General features: G+C 46.1%; 1 protein-coding gene across 5 annotated transcripts in view; it reads right to left on the reverse strand.

The window, feature by feature from the left end:
- Positions 1–13,500: 13,500 nt before the first annotated feature.
- RAP1GDS1 (Rap1 GTPase-GDP dissociation stimulator 1) overlaps positions 13,501–17,942 on the reverse strand; it is a 150,642-nt gene continuing 146,200 nt past the window's right edge. For all 5 annotated transcript variants that reach the window (XM_046656787.1, XM_046656788.1, XM_046656786.1 and 2 more), the window contains one exon: positions 13,501–15,335. In XM_046656787.1, the coding sequence (XP_046512743.1) occupies positions 15,208–15,335 (128 nt within the window). In that variant the 3' untranslated portion in view covers positions 13,501–15,207. The remainder of the gene's footprint in view (positions 15,336–17,942) is intronic.

Raw genomic sequence — 17,942 nt, forward strand, 5'->3', positions numbered from 1 at the left:
GAACGCAGTCTTGACACGTTGTCCGGGACATTTTGAAAGTAAGGCATGCTTTATTAGGCTATGATTGAAAAAGGTGGTGCTGCGATCTGTATTTATTTGAAGTAAATCTTACATACGACTTGTTAGGGTGATTAAAGTCTTATGAATAAAATAGCCGTATTTGCAGGATGTGTGCTTCCTTGAGTCTTGTTCCCTGGTGCCCAAATAGCCCGCTAGCTCCCGGCTCCCTGCTGCGAGCCTGTCTGTCCGCTGCGGGGACGGGTCGCACTTACTGGAAGCTCATCGTGTGCCGGGCCCTGTGCTGGCAGCGCTCTGCGTCCATTTTTGAGGAAATGTGAAGTAAAGGGGAGAAAGCCCCGCCAGGCGCGGAAAGTTTAGGCTCCCTAGAGAGCTAAGCTGACGTCTTCGGAGGCGGCAGCTAAGGTAGGAAAACCCCTTGGAGTGGAAGGAGGGCTGAGCAGGAAGAGAGGCTTGGCCTGGGCCCTGGGGAGAGAGGGGAACGCATTCCAGGCAGGGGAGGCCCCAGGCCTTCAAGACTGGAGTAGCACAGGGAAGAGCTGCTGAGCAGAAGGTCCAGTACAGAGAGTCGTGCAGCGGTGGCCGCGACCCTGGCGCCTGTAGGCCCTCAGAAACGGGCTGAAGGATTGGTTCGTAAGTGAGTGAGCAGTAGCCACCTCATTCTGGAATGAGGAGGTGATGGATGCAAAGTGGAACTTTTGGTAAAGCTGGACAGTGCCTGCAGGTACTAAACCACTGCCATTTGATAGGACTGTTTTAAAAATCATTCCAAAAAGTTTGCCAGAATTGTCTATCAAAGGATTTTGCGGAAGGCAAATAGACTAACAGTTGCAACGCCCCATGCCCTCTCGGAAGTCACTGCAACTTTACAAACCCGCCAATCCGATGGCCTTAGAGCCTCGCGGGGCGGCAGGGCAGACGTTTTCTTCTTGCTCTAGAACCCAACTGTCGCCTCCATCTAGTCCCACTGTCCCTGTGAAGTTTCTATGCATGACCTGGGAGCTGGCAGGGAGACCACTAACACGTTGCGGGGGGGCATTGCATTGACGCAGGTGGAGGCTGGAGGTGACAATCTTGCTCTTTTTCAGCTGAAGCCAGGCCTCGCAGTAGAGCAGTAGTTCTCAGCAACAGATGCACGTGAGAATCACCTGGGAGCATCAAAAAAGCCAAACCAAACCCAAAACCCAAAAAACCCACTATGCAGCCCGTCTGCACTCCCCTCTTTTAAGCTCGCAGGTAATTCTAATGTGCCACCAGGGTTTCTCACACTTTACTGTACATGACTCTCCTGGGTCACCTTAACTCACCTGAAATCACCTGGGTCTGATGTAGCGGGTCTCGAGTGGGGCTGAGAGGCCACGGCTGCAGCAGACTGCAGGTGGCACTGATGTCATCTGCAGACCCCACTCTGAGAGGCAAGGACAAGCCCAGGGAGGCCTTGTTTAGAGCTGAACAAAACTAATGCCTTAGGGGCTGGCCCGGTGGACGAGTGGTTAAGTTCACGTGCTCCGCTGCAGGCGGCCCAGTGTTTCATTGGTTCGAATCCTGGTCGCGGACATGGCACTGCTCATCAAACCACGCTGAGGCAGCGTCCCACATGCCACAACTAGAAGGACCCACAATGAATAATATACAACTATGTACCAGGGGCCTTTGGGGAGAAAAAGGAAAAAAATAAAATCTTTAAAAAAAACAAAACAAAACTAATACCTTATCACTGACATTTCTAGGTGGTATCTACTAAGTTGAAATTTTCAAGTCTGGGAATAAAAATACAGGGGGATGGTAAATAGGTAATTTCTGTATGTTTGTTAAATACCTTTTATTCTGATTACAAAAGAAAAACGTCAATGCAGAAAACACAGAAAAAGAAATAACATTTTCACCATCTAGAGGTCTAGTCTGGTACTATATTAGTGTGTTTCTCTCCATTACTTTTTTTGTTTGTTTTAAATTGAGCAATGCTGTTCATACTGTTTTGTAGTCTGCTTTTTTCAAAACAGAACATTTTCAGTATCAGTGAATACTTTATAAAATAAAAATATGGTCACATAGTATTGGATTGTATAGATCATGGGTTCTCACAACGTGGGCCAGGGACCTTTGGGGTCTCTGAGTCCTTCTCACAGTTCACAAGGTCATGGTTCGTTCATACGACCACTGAGACCTCATTTTCTTGTCGTCATTCCTGCTGAGAGTACAGTGGAGTTTCTCAGAGATGAGACGACGTGGTGACGTCCTCCGCTGCCGGTACTGGAATGTGTGCTTTTTATTCTGTGTTGTAACCGTTTCTCCTTTTTAATTTCTAATATAGTAAATATTTGTAGAAACTACCCACATAAACAAAAGCACTTCAGGAGCCTCAACCATTCAGTAAAGGGATCCTGAGACAAAAACGTTGGGAACTGCTGGTGTGTATCAACTGTAACTTAATCAATCCAGCAGGATTAGAAATTTAGGCTCTTCCCAATTTGTAAAGTTGCAGAGAACTTTCTGATACATGTCTTATATTTTGCACATAGATTCTTAAGAGTGGAATGATTGGATCAAACGATTAAAGACATCTGATTTGTGACACCTGTACGGTTAAGGTGTATTTAAAGCTGTGCAAAATTAATACCTTATCCTTGACATTTAAATTTTAAAATGGAGATTGTTAATTTTGTCAAGGTTTGCACCCAAAGTCAAAAGAGGAAGAATCTTATTAATGCCTTAATGCTCCAGATTAGCATTTTTGTTAACCTAATAAAAGTATTAGGATGCCAGTTACTCCACAAAGCAGAATGTGTCATGATGGAGGGACAAACCGAATCACTGTGGAGAAGTTAGAAGGCAGAGCCGCCCTCTCTGCACCCCCCGGAGTGGGCAAGCGTGAATAAGAAGATGACTCTCCAGGGTGTGTGAGGCCTTTGTAGGAAAGATCGTCTCAGGGCCTCTGGCTTCAAGTCCTAGTTTAATTTCTACGGATGCTCTCAGTGCTCCCTTGAACAACTGCTGATGCTGCCTCTCAACACATGTTTATGGAGCTTCGCATATATCAAACATTCTACTAATTTCTAGGGTGAGAGAGGGAAGAGAGGGATTAAAACATACAAAGAGTAAGACAGGGCTCACTCATTCCGCCACAGGGCAGAGGAAAGGCTTTAGGAGATGTTATCCTGTATGGACTCCAGTGTGGAAAGAATGAGGGTCAAACTAGACACTGATGCGTATCCCTTAGTGCCTCGGTCCCTGTGAAGACTCTAGGAGGCTGGTCACCCGCCATACCTAAAGGATTTTGTGCAATGAGTGAATCAGTGAAAAAGCCCTTCTTGTGGTGTGGCCTCAGATGCACAGACGAGTCACTGTCCCCCGTCTTCACGCCCTCCCTTGTAAGATGCGCATGGTACTGCCTACACCATGGGGTTCTTGCAAAGATGAAAAGGGTAGAAATACTCTTCGGCCCCCAACCCTATTCATGCCTCAGACCTCACCCAGAACGGCTTTCTCAGGGAGGTCCTCTCAGAACTCAGCCCCTCTCCACTCCACCAAGCTGTGCTCCTGTGACATTCTCTTTTGAAGAACTCGTCACACTTGAACTAACTTGAGTGGCGTCTTTTTCCATGGAATTGCCTGTGGTGTTAACTCTCTGTCTCCAGCACCCAGCCCAGGCTGCTCCTTTGAGCATGTCAGAAGAGAGTGAGAATAACCTTCTTCCTGGATGGAGAGTACAGCTCACCTGAAGGATGGACTTCTATTTTGTAAAGTAGAACTCTCTCTACTTCCCCGTAAGATGGTTTTTTCAAAGATGAACTGACCCTGGAAGCTGTCAGCCACATCTGGATGAGCTCAGACCTGTGTCCTGAGTACAGCAAATGCCTAACCCTCCTGGGTGTCTCCATCTCCCCCGGGCCCCCAATCCCATTTAACTATCAAACAGGGAAGGCGAATGCGGGTGCACAGTCAACCTTGGAAGGAATTATTTTGCTGATAAGTTCTGAGTTTCTCCCAGGCTTGAAGGATTTCTGAACCAACCGTTTCTTTGAATGGCTATGTTGCCAAGACGTGGGACCAAGTTTAAGCTAAGATTGTGGGCTTGCCAGATTGAAGTGAGATTCTCATGAATCGCATGAGTTTAGGTCCACATGGTAGCAGGAGCGTACGCGCTGGACTAGATGGCTACCCTTCAGGTGTTCTGCAGGGGAAAGGGAGACCAGCCTTTCCAAGACAAGAGGAAGTCATGAGTCATCATGTGGGAAGGCTGTAAGGACCCAGAGAAAGATAAAGGAGAAGGCTACGTGCTTACCAGGGGTACAGCCCTGCCCTTTGCCTTCTCTAGGAGCTCAAGGCCCCAGACTATTGGCAAGAGGCTTGCGATGTCTGGGCTTTTCATCAGGGGGCTGGGGACAGGATGTGGTGGGGGATGGTTTTATCTGAGGCTGTGCCCAGTAAGACTGAGCAGGCATGAGTGTATCCCTATGATTTCCCCAGAGGGTGTGTCAAGCAGAATTCCAGGTAGCTTAGGGCAGCAGAAGGGTCTGACTATTCTGGGAGATAAAGTCTAACTTACACCACACCTGGAGTTGCGTAGCTCAAGAAGTCTGCTTGCTCTACGTGCGGTGGTTTACTTGGCAAGTGATAATTGGTCCCTTGGTCAGAACTCAGTGGCCTCACAAAGGATGGAAGCTGAATAATATTCCTGGGGTACTGATGCAGCAAGTGGCCGCCTGCTTGTCCAAAGAGGAAGATGGCCTTTTGCTTTGACCAGGTCGGGCTGTCTCTGAGGACTTCCAGGAGAGTTCGATGTCTTGGTTCTAATAGGCCAATGCTTCCCACTCTGGCTGCAGGAGAAAGTCCCCTCTGGAGCTTTAAAGAATTCAGATGCCCAGGCTCCAGCTCCAGAGGGTTGATTCTCTAACTTCTGTTTGTCTGTTTGTTTTAGGAGGTCTGCTGTTGGTGTCTCCTGGGGACCCTGATGGGACACAACAGTGTGTGAGCTCAGGAAGTGCTGAAGGGCAGCACTGCAGGCTGAGGGGCTCAGCTTGTTTCTGGAGCATCCCCTGTAGTCGAGGCTCAGCTGGAACGAGGACCTGCCCACTAGACCTCTCCTCCTCAAGATCCCCTAAGCACCTCACACCCAACACATCAAAGCCAGCTCATTGTTCTTTCACAGGAACCTGCTTCTCCTCCTTTGTTCCTCTTCTCAGTTAACATCACCACTGTCTTCTGCCCAGTCACCCAACTCAGACGCTTCAGAATCATCTTTGATTCCAATCTCCAACCCGCAAATGTATCTCAGACCTTTTCTCTCTCTCTAGTCCTCATTTAATCATTGAGATCTGGGAAGGCTCTGAGATTTCACCCTCCTTGCAGGCTAACAAGTTAGCCTGCCACAGTCTCGCCGATGCCGCAAGGAGGCTTGACACTCCTGGGTCAGAGACAGAGGACTTGATTACTCCCAGCCCTGCAGGTGGCACGAGTTTCATGTTTGCAGTAGTTTTTCTTGCACCTAGTCCCAAGGAGGACAGTGACTCAGAGGGATACTACCTACACAGTGGGCTTATGGCCCAGCTGAGGAAGCCTGAGCTTAGGAAACCCTCAGTCTTAGACAGCAATCCTGGCCAACCCCTGCCCTGAGGATGCATTATCTTTATCACCCTGCACAGTACAAAAACCTGCCCTCTGCCCCCAGAGGGAGACAGGATCTCTGTCTCACAAAGCTGTTTGCTCTGTAAACGTCCTTGACGAGAGAGTTTGAGACAGACGCTGTCTCTTCACAGAAGAATAGAGACACAAGACACCCACGGAGAGTTGTCTCCCAATGTTAGGAACTCATCACAATTCCCCTGCTATTAGTCTTTCTCTCTTCTATTGGCAAGAGTTCTGGTTCTAGAACAAAACACAAAGCAAATGCCTATCCTCTGTTTAAAGGCTGGTTTTTCATACATGATAAAAAGTTAAAATGTCTAAGGTGGCCTCTGCATCTGGTCTGCTCTATCTTTCCTGCCTTATCTCTTGCTTCCACCCATCTTTCACATGTGCCCTCTGCCCAAGGATGCCCAGGGAGCCCAGAGTCATCTCCACAGAACCCCTGTACTGTTGGTACCTCGGTTAACACCCTTGCTTGTCTGCTTAATAGAATAGATTAATATGTTTCTCATCTCCTCCCTCAATGGACCATGTCTATCTTCTCGTTCTAGCCATAGCCCCACTATGGGGCCTGAGGTACACAGCAAGTGCTTAATAAATCCTTATGTAGTGAGGAAGGCTGCTAGGTCAGCAACTCCGGTCATCTGGGGTTTTTCTGAACGTTGAAGGTTAAAGCTCGTAGCCCCAGTCGTTTTGTCTTTGTGAGCTCTGTGGCCATGGCCCATAAGCAGAACAAGCTGTTCCAGGAGGTTTTGATGCTTTAATGACTAGCCTTGTGAATCATGATTTCATTCTGCTCCAAATAACAGAAACCCTTGCTCTAGGGGTTTGTGTGTCTCATGTGCTGTCTGGGGTTTCTCAGTGTGGGCCTGGCCCTCCAGTGCATCGATGCTACTGAGGACCCAGGCTCTTTTCACCTTTCTGCTCCACTGTCTTTAACGTGCAGGCCTTCATCCTCCTGACCCTCCTGTTTGTACCTCTTGGTTGCAAGAGGGCTGCTGTGCTTCCAGGGCCCATATCAACATCTGAGGCAGGAAAAAGTGAAGGGCAAAGGCCTAAGGCCTTCTAGCCTTTTTATGCACCAAGGGATGCCCTTCCTGGGGACTTCCATAGAACTGTAATGCCAGGTGGAAAGCTGGGAAATTGGAATTTTTAAACCTTGGCACGTTGTTCCCCTGAATGAAATTGGGGTTCTTTTAACAAGGAAGAAGAGGGAGCTGGATCCTGGATAAATAACTCACAGCATCTGCCAGAGACAAAATGTCTTTTTATTCTTTATCTGTTGTCCTACCAGCGTGGCCCTCGCCCAGGCCCGCTGGCCTCCACGCCCTGGCTTTGCAGACGTTCGCACGGTAGGGCTCTCCTGAGTTGTGACTGGTTTCTCCTCCCTCTTGCTTCTCATTTTCTCAGAAACTGGAGGCATGTTTCTTTGTCTGTCTGGGTCTCTTATTGATAAGATATTCCACTTCCAACACGGCAGAGATTTGGGGAGCTCTGGTGTTTTTTTGGTTCGGGTTAGTCACCTCCAGAGAAAAGGTGTGACAACCGTTCCCGAGCTGTTGCATATTTTCGCTCCTGGTCTGTGCGATCCTCGGTGGTCTGAGGCATGGAGAGTTACCACCCTTGGGGCTTACCCACTCTGGGGTATGTGGGAACATGCTTTCCTTGGTACGCGATGTCAGTGAAGCCTTTAGGAGCAGGGTCTTCCTCTTCCCGGGGAGCTTGGCTGAGAGTGGATGGAAATTCCTGACTGTATGAGCCATTTAAAAGGAGGAGACTCATTTCTGAGGGGTTGGCTGTAGAGGAAATTGTGGCTGACCGGTTATCCTGGGAGTTGGCAAGGGCTGGAATTCTCCACAGGGAGACCTCCTCAATGCAGAGTGTAATAAGCTTGGGCTAGCAGGGCCCCCCCATTGCCTAAGAGCTCCTGACTCATGGGATAAAAGGGATGGCGAGGCTACTTTTGGCCTCAGGAGAAGGGCTGCATTCCTGACCCAGCTACGAAGGGACTTTCTAAATTCCTGCAGTCACCACAGGGCGCTGCTGGCCCTCTGAGGGGACAGGAAGGTCAGCACCAGCACCCTCCTGTTAGCAGGATCGAGGGGGTGCAGGCTGGGCATGGCCTGCAGCTGTCCATGTCCCTCAGAATGTCAAGCCTTTTCTCTGAGGGGATAAAAACAGTGCAAGTTTGCACACAGGGCTTTTCCCATAGTGCTGCTTCTCTCCCCCAAAACCCGCTCCCCTTACTCCTGCTCTGGAAGCAGGCCGACTGCGCATGAGGGTCACAGACACACAGGCCTCCAGGGGCTGTGGAACTCAGGGGGCCGGGGAGGCGGGCCAGGGGGCCTCTGACAGGCTGGAGATGCATGCCCTGCTAAGGGGGCCACAGCCACATGCTGCTCTCTTGGAGTGCAGTCCCCGACTGCCAGATCTCCCCATTTTAGAAGAAAAGTCAGAGAACTAGATTTTTATGCAAAGCCATCCAAATTTTACATGTTTACAGGGTGTTCATTCCCCCCACCCCCTTTCTTTTTTTTCCCAAAATACCATGTGGACCAAAAAAGCTGTCTGAGGGCCCTCAGTTTGCCATCTCTGGGCTGCAGAAGAAGGAAGGGGTTAGCACATGAGAGTGTTAGATGAGGACTCTCGAAGCAGAGGCGCTCCCTCTCCGCGGGAGTGGCGCCAGAGGGTGGCGGTTGTTCGCAGGCCCGGTCAGACGTGCCAAAGCGCTGGTAGCGGCTGACGACTGCTGAGGCAGTTAGACTCCAGGCAGCTGAACAGCAGCTCCAGGGGTGCTTCCGGGGTGTTTGCGTTTCCTTTTAGGAGGCGTGCTCCGGGCCATTTGCCAAGGCGGGGGTGTTGGTAAACAGTGAGTGAGTGTAACTGATTTAACGCCTGGACGCCCAGGAGCGGGTGCTGCCACCCGGCCCTTGCGACCCCTCCTCCGTCTTGCGGTGGGTCCCCTTAGGAGACTAGAGAGGGCTTGGCAGGAGCAGAGTGTCAAGGAGGCGAGGAAAGTGTGGGTGGATCAGGAAGAGTGCAAAGAGGCTACAGTGAGAAATTGATAAGCATCCCTGAAGAAGGGAGCGGGGCTTTTGATTTAGGCTTAGGGGCAGAAAGGAGAGGCGTCGACAGGTCAGATAGTGTTTAGTTGAGGAACTACCCTAGCAGCTGCAGATGCTCACAACTTAGTATTTGGGGTTTGTTTCCCAAAACACAAAATACATTTTTAATGTCTAGCTGTGGGAAAATGGTTAAGTAAGTTATGGTACATCCATATAATTGAACAATATAAAGTCATTAAAAATGAAGTTTATGAAATAAAGTTCTTGGTAATGTGGAAAAACGCTTATGTGTAAGTGGGGAGAAGAGGATGTAGCTACACGTGGTGTAATACTTCAACTATGTCAAACACGCACACAGGGCAGCTGCCGTGGGAGAGCATGCCAGAGCGTCATTCTGAAACTGCATCAGACATTAGTCACAGGTTCTCAAAGGCTGCCTTTTACAGAGAAGGGACTGCCAGATTCAAACACCCGCAAGGACGGTAATCTCTCCTTTCTTAGGAGTGCACATGTTGCTCCCACTTCTCGTGGTTCCGGGGAAGGCGCAGCATCTCACCATCACCCCGACGGGGGCAGTGGGGTGGCGAGAGAGGGGAAGCAGAGGATTCAGCAGGCCTAACTGTGAGGTTCTGAAGCACGACGGTCACTCGGGGGGGTCACTTCCTCTCACTCCTGCTGGGCAGTGGGGGTGAGGGGTGTGGGTGGAAAGAGTGGAGTATGAGTCATTAGCGCCGCCTCTACTTTTCTTACCTGCACAAAAAAGTCAGTCCTTTTAGGAGAAGCATCACGGGGAGTGGGTTGCATTCTAGAACCTTAAAAAAGGGAGGCTGAAGTAATTGTCTACTGAAGGTTGGCGCCAATAAAAATTAGGGACTATTATGGGTTCCTGCAGAGATGGGACGAAATCAAAGCGACTCTGGTTAATGTTTCCTCCCCATTGCTCACCCTGATTAGGGCGCGTTGCAGCTCTTTGTCTTCTGGTTTGGCTAGCAATCTACATGCCTTTCCATTATCTCAGAGTGGCATTCAACCCTCCCCTCCTTCACAGCATCTAAGCCACCATAGGTATTTGATGTACCTATGCCAGACATGGGGAGGGACCGAGCACCAAGATGCTGAGCAGAATATCCCTGAAGAGAGGACAAGGTCAGAGGTGGCTGACCTCTGGTCCTGGCGGTGCCGCGAAGCTGACCTTGGAAGAACAGTGTGAGCTGTCCTTGGAGGAGAGGGGCTTTTCATGGTCGTGCGTGGACACCCACAGGCAGGCACGCAGCCAGCTTCCCGCAGGCTTGGCTCCCTTCCTACACGGCAGTTCCTTAAAAACAAACCAACCCACAAAAACATAATTTGGCTAGAGAGGAGGCCTATTTTAAAGTAGGTGTGGCTATAAAATTCAAAGTGGGCATTCATATAGGAATTTATTTTTGTGAGTAATCTGAGGGTACAGACCGAGTCTCCTTCCTTCAGGATTCTTTAGGATTTCTGGGATCAAGGAATAACAAAATATCTACTGCAATAGTAAGTAATGTCTCTTAATTATACTTGAAAATAAATTACATATATTTTTTAAAGATCTATTGTTACATTTAAAGTTTATATACTGGAAGTCTGGGTTAAGGCTTTAAAATTTTTTCTAAGACAACAAAAATCTAATAAAGACCTTTACAAATATTTAATTAAAAGAAATTCCAAACCTGACTCTAAGAGGCTTCACAAAATGACAGGACTAGGCTTTACACTTTCTTGATGAAGATAAAAAAAACTCTAGCTAGTTACTTTCTTTAAAAACCTAATCCTGAATGAGAAAAGTCTCTCTACACATGCCCTTTGTAGGTGATCAACACCAACTAAACACCATGAAGTGCTACACGCCACTGGATGTGGTTTTAACTCTACGTGGTTAAGCAGACTAAAGTAAGACAGCACATGTGCTCGCCAGCCAGACCACGGCCGCCGAGCCACAGGCAAGTCCCAGGAACGTGTTCTGAGGTGGGGCAAAGGTGAGAGCCAAGTTTGCTTTTTAGGCTGTAGTTGTGGAGGGCATTTGCTTCCAGTCACTTCCCACCTGAGCCCCCACTGCCCCATCTCAGCCACCCTGCTTGCTCCAGTCGTCCTCCCTGAGAGTGGCACCGACTACGTGGGACCAGAGGAACCACTGGTCGCTGTGAGCAGAGGGCACTGCTCTTGACATCATCTTGACCCCTCTGTGTGCTTAGGAGGTGGGAGACACTCCATTTCTCTCTGACAAATGTGACATCAGTTGGTAGGAAAACCAGGGACCAAGGGAACAAATGTCAGGAGAACCACACACATCAGTACCTACCTGGCTTAAGGTCGGTCGGATTGTCATTGGTTCCAGTATATAAATGGTCACTATATTAAGTTCCTTATCCAAGGTTATAAATAGTCAGGTGTGTATTATCTTTTGAAATGTTATTAGATGAGAATCTCTGTGGCCACAGCTAAAAAGTTTTGTTTTGTTTTCTGGGAAGAAACACAATGAGGATAAGGAAATAGATAATGGACTTTTAAGAGTCAGCTACGAAGGGAAGAATAAGAAATGAGACAAACTTAGAAAGGAGCATAAATTCTACACAAGGCTCATTTTTTCCTTCAAATACTGTAGCTGAGCATTCATGACGTACAAGGAACGGCTTACCCTTGGAAACCTCCAACATAAGAGGGACTCTGCCTGTCTAGTCAAGACGCATAATGACACCTAGGCCATCACAGGGGGATTCTATCCCAGGATTCAGAGCATAGCTACCGTAAGCTGTCATGCAAAACACACAGCATTTCTGTTTAAGAAAAAGGCACATACATGAACAGATATGTACATTAAAAAGGTGTACTTTATACATACTGATAAATCATTGGGCAGCATTGAAAAAGAGAAGGGGGATTGTTTTGATTTCATACTGAGGAAAAACTCGTAGTACTACAGCTTTATTTCTATTGACCTAGTAATATTAATAAATGCTAAGATTGCTGAGCTACCACTGTTATCCCCACTTTGCAGATAAGAGTCTGAGACAGGAAGAGGAAGCGCTATTGTGGGGACCCGCATTCCAGGTCTGCTCTGCAGACCCGGCCACCTTCGTTTCAGGGCACGGAAGCACGAGGATTGAGGATTCCGCACTGAGGATAATGGGGTGCTCCTCAAACTCTTAACTGACACACTGTCTCCCATGTGGCTGTTGTTCTTTGAATTCCTTTAGCGGGGAATCCTGAAGGTGGAAGAGGGGAGTGTAGTTTAGGCCATAAAATATCATACTTCCATGCAACCTTACCTTCAACTTTTAAGTTTCAATTGTCAAAAAAATCCTGAGAAGTAGGGCTTATTAAACTTGTCATATCAATGAGAGAACAGGCCCAGAGAGTTCTCTTGGCAAAGGTCATACAGCCAGTAAGTAACAGAACCAGGATGTGACTACAGATCAGTGTCCAAAGACCTTATTCTTTCCACTTACCATATGTTTAAAAGACAGTTACTGCAACATTTCAGTCAGACACACCTATAAAACAAACCTATGGAGCTACATGGCACAACTACGTATGTATGTAAAGAGAGCACATCTGTGAGAAAAAACCCCTCAATTTTCTTGGTTACAGTTATGAAGATTCATCTGCAATATGATTAAGTGCTTTTTAATAGACACTTATGTAATTCAAATGTTATGGCTTCCTAGAGCTAGGAAGTAGCTTTTAAGCTCACCAATTCTAGTAACAGCTGGATACAAAGGCTAACGCTCACCTAAGTAATAGACATCTTCACCCCTTATGTTCAGCAGAATTAGATAATAGCAACTCCTAATGATACCAAAGAGCATGTGTTTCTAAAATCTCCACATGCAGGGTTTATCAGAACACTTCACACTAATGCTTACATTACCAAGAGCTGTATTTTGTTCCATCCAAAAGAAAATCATTTTAGAACTGAAAAATTTTGTTCCATATCTCCATTGTTATCAGATAGTACACTCAAAACATGTTTTATCAAGGAAAACACTAGATTATGGGCCAGCACTTAATCAATTTTGCTTTGAGCACAGTGAGGTTATAGTCTGGGTGGGTGGTTAGCAAGATTCCAAGGAGCTAAGGGCACTGGGAGGGAAGGAGGGCCCTACAGTTATCTCAGAGACATCTTTTTCCCTTGAATTCCTGGTCTCTGTGCTTTCTATTGATGCTCTTGTCCTGGCACAAGGTGATAACTGAGTCACAGCCCCTCCCATCCTCTCCCTTAGAATGCACTCTTGGTGGGCAGCAAACTAATTTAAAGGTGGCCTCTAGAACCAAGATTCAGTGGTAGGAGATAGGGACAGTCCTGTCTGTAGACTGCCACCCACTGCCGTGGTACGGCGGTTCATCACCTAGTTTGGTGGACCCCTGTCCTACGGGCACAGCCTTCTGCTCTCTGGGCAGAACAAATGGGGATTTGAACCGCACTTTGTTTTGCTGGAGACGAGAGTTCCTAGCATATCAGACGACTGACTGCTGGCAAAGACCCAGATGGTGGCTTCTCTCAAATCTATGATTTTTGGAAGCCTCTGTTCTAGGGACAGATCCCACTATCAAAAAAAAAAAAAAAAAAAAAAAGAAATCTGAAGTCAGACAAATATCTAAATCTCAATTTTTCTATCAATCTATCTAGAATTAGTTCAGGCAGTCTAGAAGTTTCATGGAAGTAGGAATTCATTCAACAAATACTTATTGAGCACCAACAATGGGCAGTACTGTTCCAGGAGCTGGAAGAACAGAAGTAAAATATACAAACCACCAAATGATGCCATTACAGTTTCATATACTATTTATTTAGTTATTAATATGGACAGCCTATTACACAACATTACAGGTGTCTTTCAAAACCTATAATAAAATATAGTCCACTGTCCAGCCCAGGAGAAGACAATAAACAAGCTCATTCTTACAGGAAGTATAGCATAAACACGCACAAGAATGGTCCCTGTCTTGGACATCAGAGGTTCTTTACCTCCACTGGGGTGTTAATTTCTTGAATTACAGCTGTTTCAAAGTCCAACTTCGATCACCCTATAGAACGTTCAGTATCTCATGTTGGAGCGGAAAGAGCTTCTGTCACCCTGGCAGCCCATTCTACTGTCCTGCAGTCCTTCCAGCTTGGAGCCCATCTCACCTTCAGCTGGTGTTTGTCAAACTTGGGCACGGGGAGAAGGCAGGTATGCCAGAGATGTTTTGATTAATTTACAAAGATTGTGTTTTAAAGCTCTAAAAACCCATTTGGAGGTGGCAGTGGCAGTGAAAAGTACACTATATTTCGCCAAGGGGGTCTTCTCATCTCTTGAGTCTTGGAGCTGTCCCCTTTTCTGATAGCCTTTGAGATCTACTGCAGCTCTGAGTGCAGTGCAGGTGGGAGACTCTAAAAGCTGTTGGCAGGAGGCCATCTGCAGGAGGAACTGGACTGATGACTATGGATTCTACAACTTGCTTCCTTTCTTTAGTCTAGACAAACTTATTTCTTAATCTTTTTTCCTACGTCCTGCTAGTTCTAATATAAGATTCAAAAGGACTATGACAGATGAAACTTCTTGCTTTCAAGCTGAATGATGAAAAACAGTAAAAAAAATCCATTCTCCACTGAGCTATACTCAATTTTCTCAGTTGAAAACAAATGCTAAGTAACTTTTAAAGACAAATGTTGGACAATGCTGATTAATTGATGGAAGAAGTGCTCAGGTGAAATTGTACATATATCAGAATCTAAAATACAGGCAAAAAACAAGATGCACTAGTGTAATAGAGATCCTTCAATCCTTTAGTTTCAAGCTGAAAACTATAAACGTTTTCAACATCAGAATACTGATGATAGCCAATTAAATAGGAAATCAAAAACCTCAGGAAGTCTTGCCAAGTTTGTGGCAGTTTCAAGGATCTACACAGTTAGGAAGAAGGAGAAACCATAAAGTAAAGAGTGAGAGCATTGGACTTTATTTAATTTTAGGTACCATGGGTTTGACATTAGTAGGTAAGACTAATGAAGGAGCAGCCATACAGTTTTTTGGTCACTGTGCTTCCCAAGCACCAAAAAATGGAGCTGTTTTTACTATTCAATTCCATCTTTAATAACCTAGACAGATCCTGCTGCATTCTTGTTTGTTTCTAATTTACCAGTACATTATTATGTAGTTTACCAAGTGTGAGGAGCAAGTCATTATGTAGTACCCAGTTTACATCATCATAGGACTACAACATGCACATTCTACTTAATGTAGCTCAAGCAATGGGAATACAAGAGAACAGTTATGGGTGGAGACTTGTTTTTGACAAATTCATGTTCACACTAACTATGGGTTTAGAAATCTTATTGGGCAGGTACCTACAGCAGTTCTTCAATTGGTATTGGAACATTACACGCATGCACAAGTGACATGGTAGAGAATGAAGCAGAAGAGGCAGTGGGATGGAGGACAAAGGGGCAGTGAGCGATGGGATGATACCATGTACCGGGGAGAGGCCACTCTCAGCTTTCCACAGTAAGTCTCTGCTCTGTGAGAGAGGCCTGCTGGGCGACACTTTTGTTCTCATGACTGCGAAGTTTGGATATGACATCTAGAAAGGCCAAATTCTGTACTTCCTTGTGTAGAGATTCTGGAAGACAAAAACAAGGTAACAGATATGCTTCTGTTAGGTTGTTCTAATCTTACTGTAAAATCCATCCGAAACATACCCCCAAAATGTTTATTTGCATGAGATTTAAAATTAGGAACAATTCAGGAAAAAGACATAGGAGTAGCCTAGAAATGTCTTCTTTAGGGATGTGTTATAATAAAAAAAATCAAAGATCCTTTACTTGTCACATTTATATAAAGATAAATCAGATGCTAAGTTCTACAGTCTAAGGTTGATTAGGGTAATGAGTTATAATTAAACACAGCTCATTCTATGATCTCAAGGTTCAGTTATAGACCACTCACCCTATCATCAGGTCAAATATGAAGTCCAACGACTTACAGAAAAATCTTAGATGTGTTTCAAATTAATTTTGTGGCAGATGAAAAGGTTTCAACAATCTTTTAATAAATTTCTGTGACACTAGACTCCCTTTTATATTTCCTATCTTCCTCTTTCTGGCTTTTTTTTCTCTATTGTAACCTCAATTACAGGAAAGTACAGGACTCCTCTTAAGACTCTGGGAACTGCTCTATGGGAAGACTGAGGTCTTAACATGAGTTTGTGCAATCAGCATTCCTCAAACTGATGTGTTCATTTTGATAAGACTGAAGTGTAAAACTAGAACCAGTGTTTTTAGCAGAAACAGAAAAATCCATGCTCAAATTCACATGGTATCTCAAGGAACTCTGAACATCCAAAACAATCTTGAAAGAGAAGAACGGGTTTTGGTTCAAGAAGGTGACGTAGGAGGTTCCTGAACTTACCTCCTCCCACAGACACACTGAATCTACAGCTACATATGGAACAATTTCCTCTGAAAAAAGCCCCGAAACTAGCTGAGCAACTCCTACACATCGGGCTTACGAGAAAAAAACCCACACTGAAGCAAATAGGAGAGGCTGGGACACAATCTCACCATAAACCCCACCACCAGCTTGGCAACCACAATCAGGAGGAACTCACAACCCTGAGCTTCTTCCTAAGGAGTGAGGTGTTTGAATCCCACACCTGGTACCCCAAGTTTTAAGACTTGCACCTGAGAGACAAGCCCCCAAGATATCTAGCTTTGAAAGCCAATGGGGCTTGCGTCCACGAGACCCCTAAGGCTATGGTGAATTGAGAAACAGCTTTGAAAGGGTTCATGTACGTGGACTCACTAATTCCAGGTCTCAGCAAAGAGGCAGCCAACTGAAAAGTGCCTAGAATTTCTGTGAAAGAGGCTTATCTGCTTATCTTAAAGCATCGGCCTGAGGGGCAGACATCTAATTTAACACACATCTAGGGGGCTGCTGAAACAGTCTTCAAAGGCAAAGGCCAGCAGACGCCATCTGTGTGCTCTCCCTGACTCCCTTTAGGTCTCCAGTATCCCCCAGAAAGGATGCTCATGTGGTGCTGCCCAGGGTACATCTCTAGATCACCTGGCTCTGGTGGCCAGCAGGGCTTATGCCTGCAGGTCCTACAGGACTCTAACAAATGGAAAAAGATCTCTTTACTGGCTACCACCCCCAAGGCACAGCAGAGAGGCAACAGACTGAGGTGCCAAGTCTTGTGAAAGAGGCCTATTAGCTTATCTTCATAGCTGTGGCCTGAGTGGTGGGCTTCTAATAAAACACACATCTAGGGGCTAATTGTAATCCTCTCCAGAGACCAGGGAGGACAGTGGGTGCCATCTTCCTTCTCTCCCTCTGCCCTGCCCCAGGTTGATGGTGTCTCTGAGAAACTTGTACAGGTGCTACTGTACAAGTCTGGGGCCCAGAGGACACACCCCTTAATAGCCTGGCTCTTGTGGCCAGCAAGGCTCATGTTCACAGGTTCAAAGGGATGGTAGCAAAGAAAGAAACAGTTTAGGGCTCAGCTCAGAGGGAGAAGACAGAAATGCCCAACTCCCTGTCTTCCCCTGAAAGAGGTCTATTTGCTGAAAGAGGTATATTTGCACACTTTAAAAGCTGCAGCCTGAGGGTCTGGCTTCCAATCAGCCTGATTCTAGGTGCTGACTGAGATCACCTCTTTGGGACACTGACAGGTCTTGGCACACCCTCAATTACTGGGAGCCATTAAACATAAAATAAGACTGCTTGGATGATCAGAAAGGTTTGTGAGACAACCAGGAGCTATGGCAGGGTTAAATGATAAGGTTCATCTCCTACACAAGGCCACTACTTCAAGACTGGGAGAGCTGGCTGTTTCCTCTAATGCATAGAAACTAACAGAGTCAAGAAAAATGAAGAAACAAAGGAACATGTTCTAAGAGTAAGAACAAGATCAAACCTCAGAAAAAGGCCTCAATAAAATGGAGATAAGTGATTTACCTGATAAAGAGTTCAAAATGATGGTCATAAAGATGCTCACTGAGCTTGGAAGAATGGATGAACAAAGTGAGAATTTCCACAGAGATAGAAAATATAAGAAAGTATCAAATAGAAGTCACAAAACTGTAGAATTGAACTGAAAAATACAATAGAGGGGCTCAACAGCAGACTAGATGAAGCAGAAGACAGGATCAATGAACTTGAAGAAAGGGCAGTGGAACTCACCCAATCAGAGTGCCAAAAAGAACGAAGAGAGAGAAGATAGCTTAAGGGT

The sequence above is a fragment of the Equus quagga genome, chromosome 3 (genome assembly GCF_021613505.1).
Source record: "Equus quagga isolate Etosha38 chromosome 3, UCLA_HA_Equagga_1.0, whole genome shotgun sequence".
NCBI classification, from domain to species: Eukaryota; Metazoa; Chordata; class Mammalia; order Perissodactyla; family Equidae; genus Equus; species Equus quagga.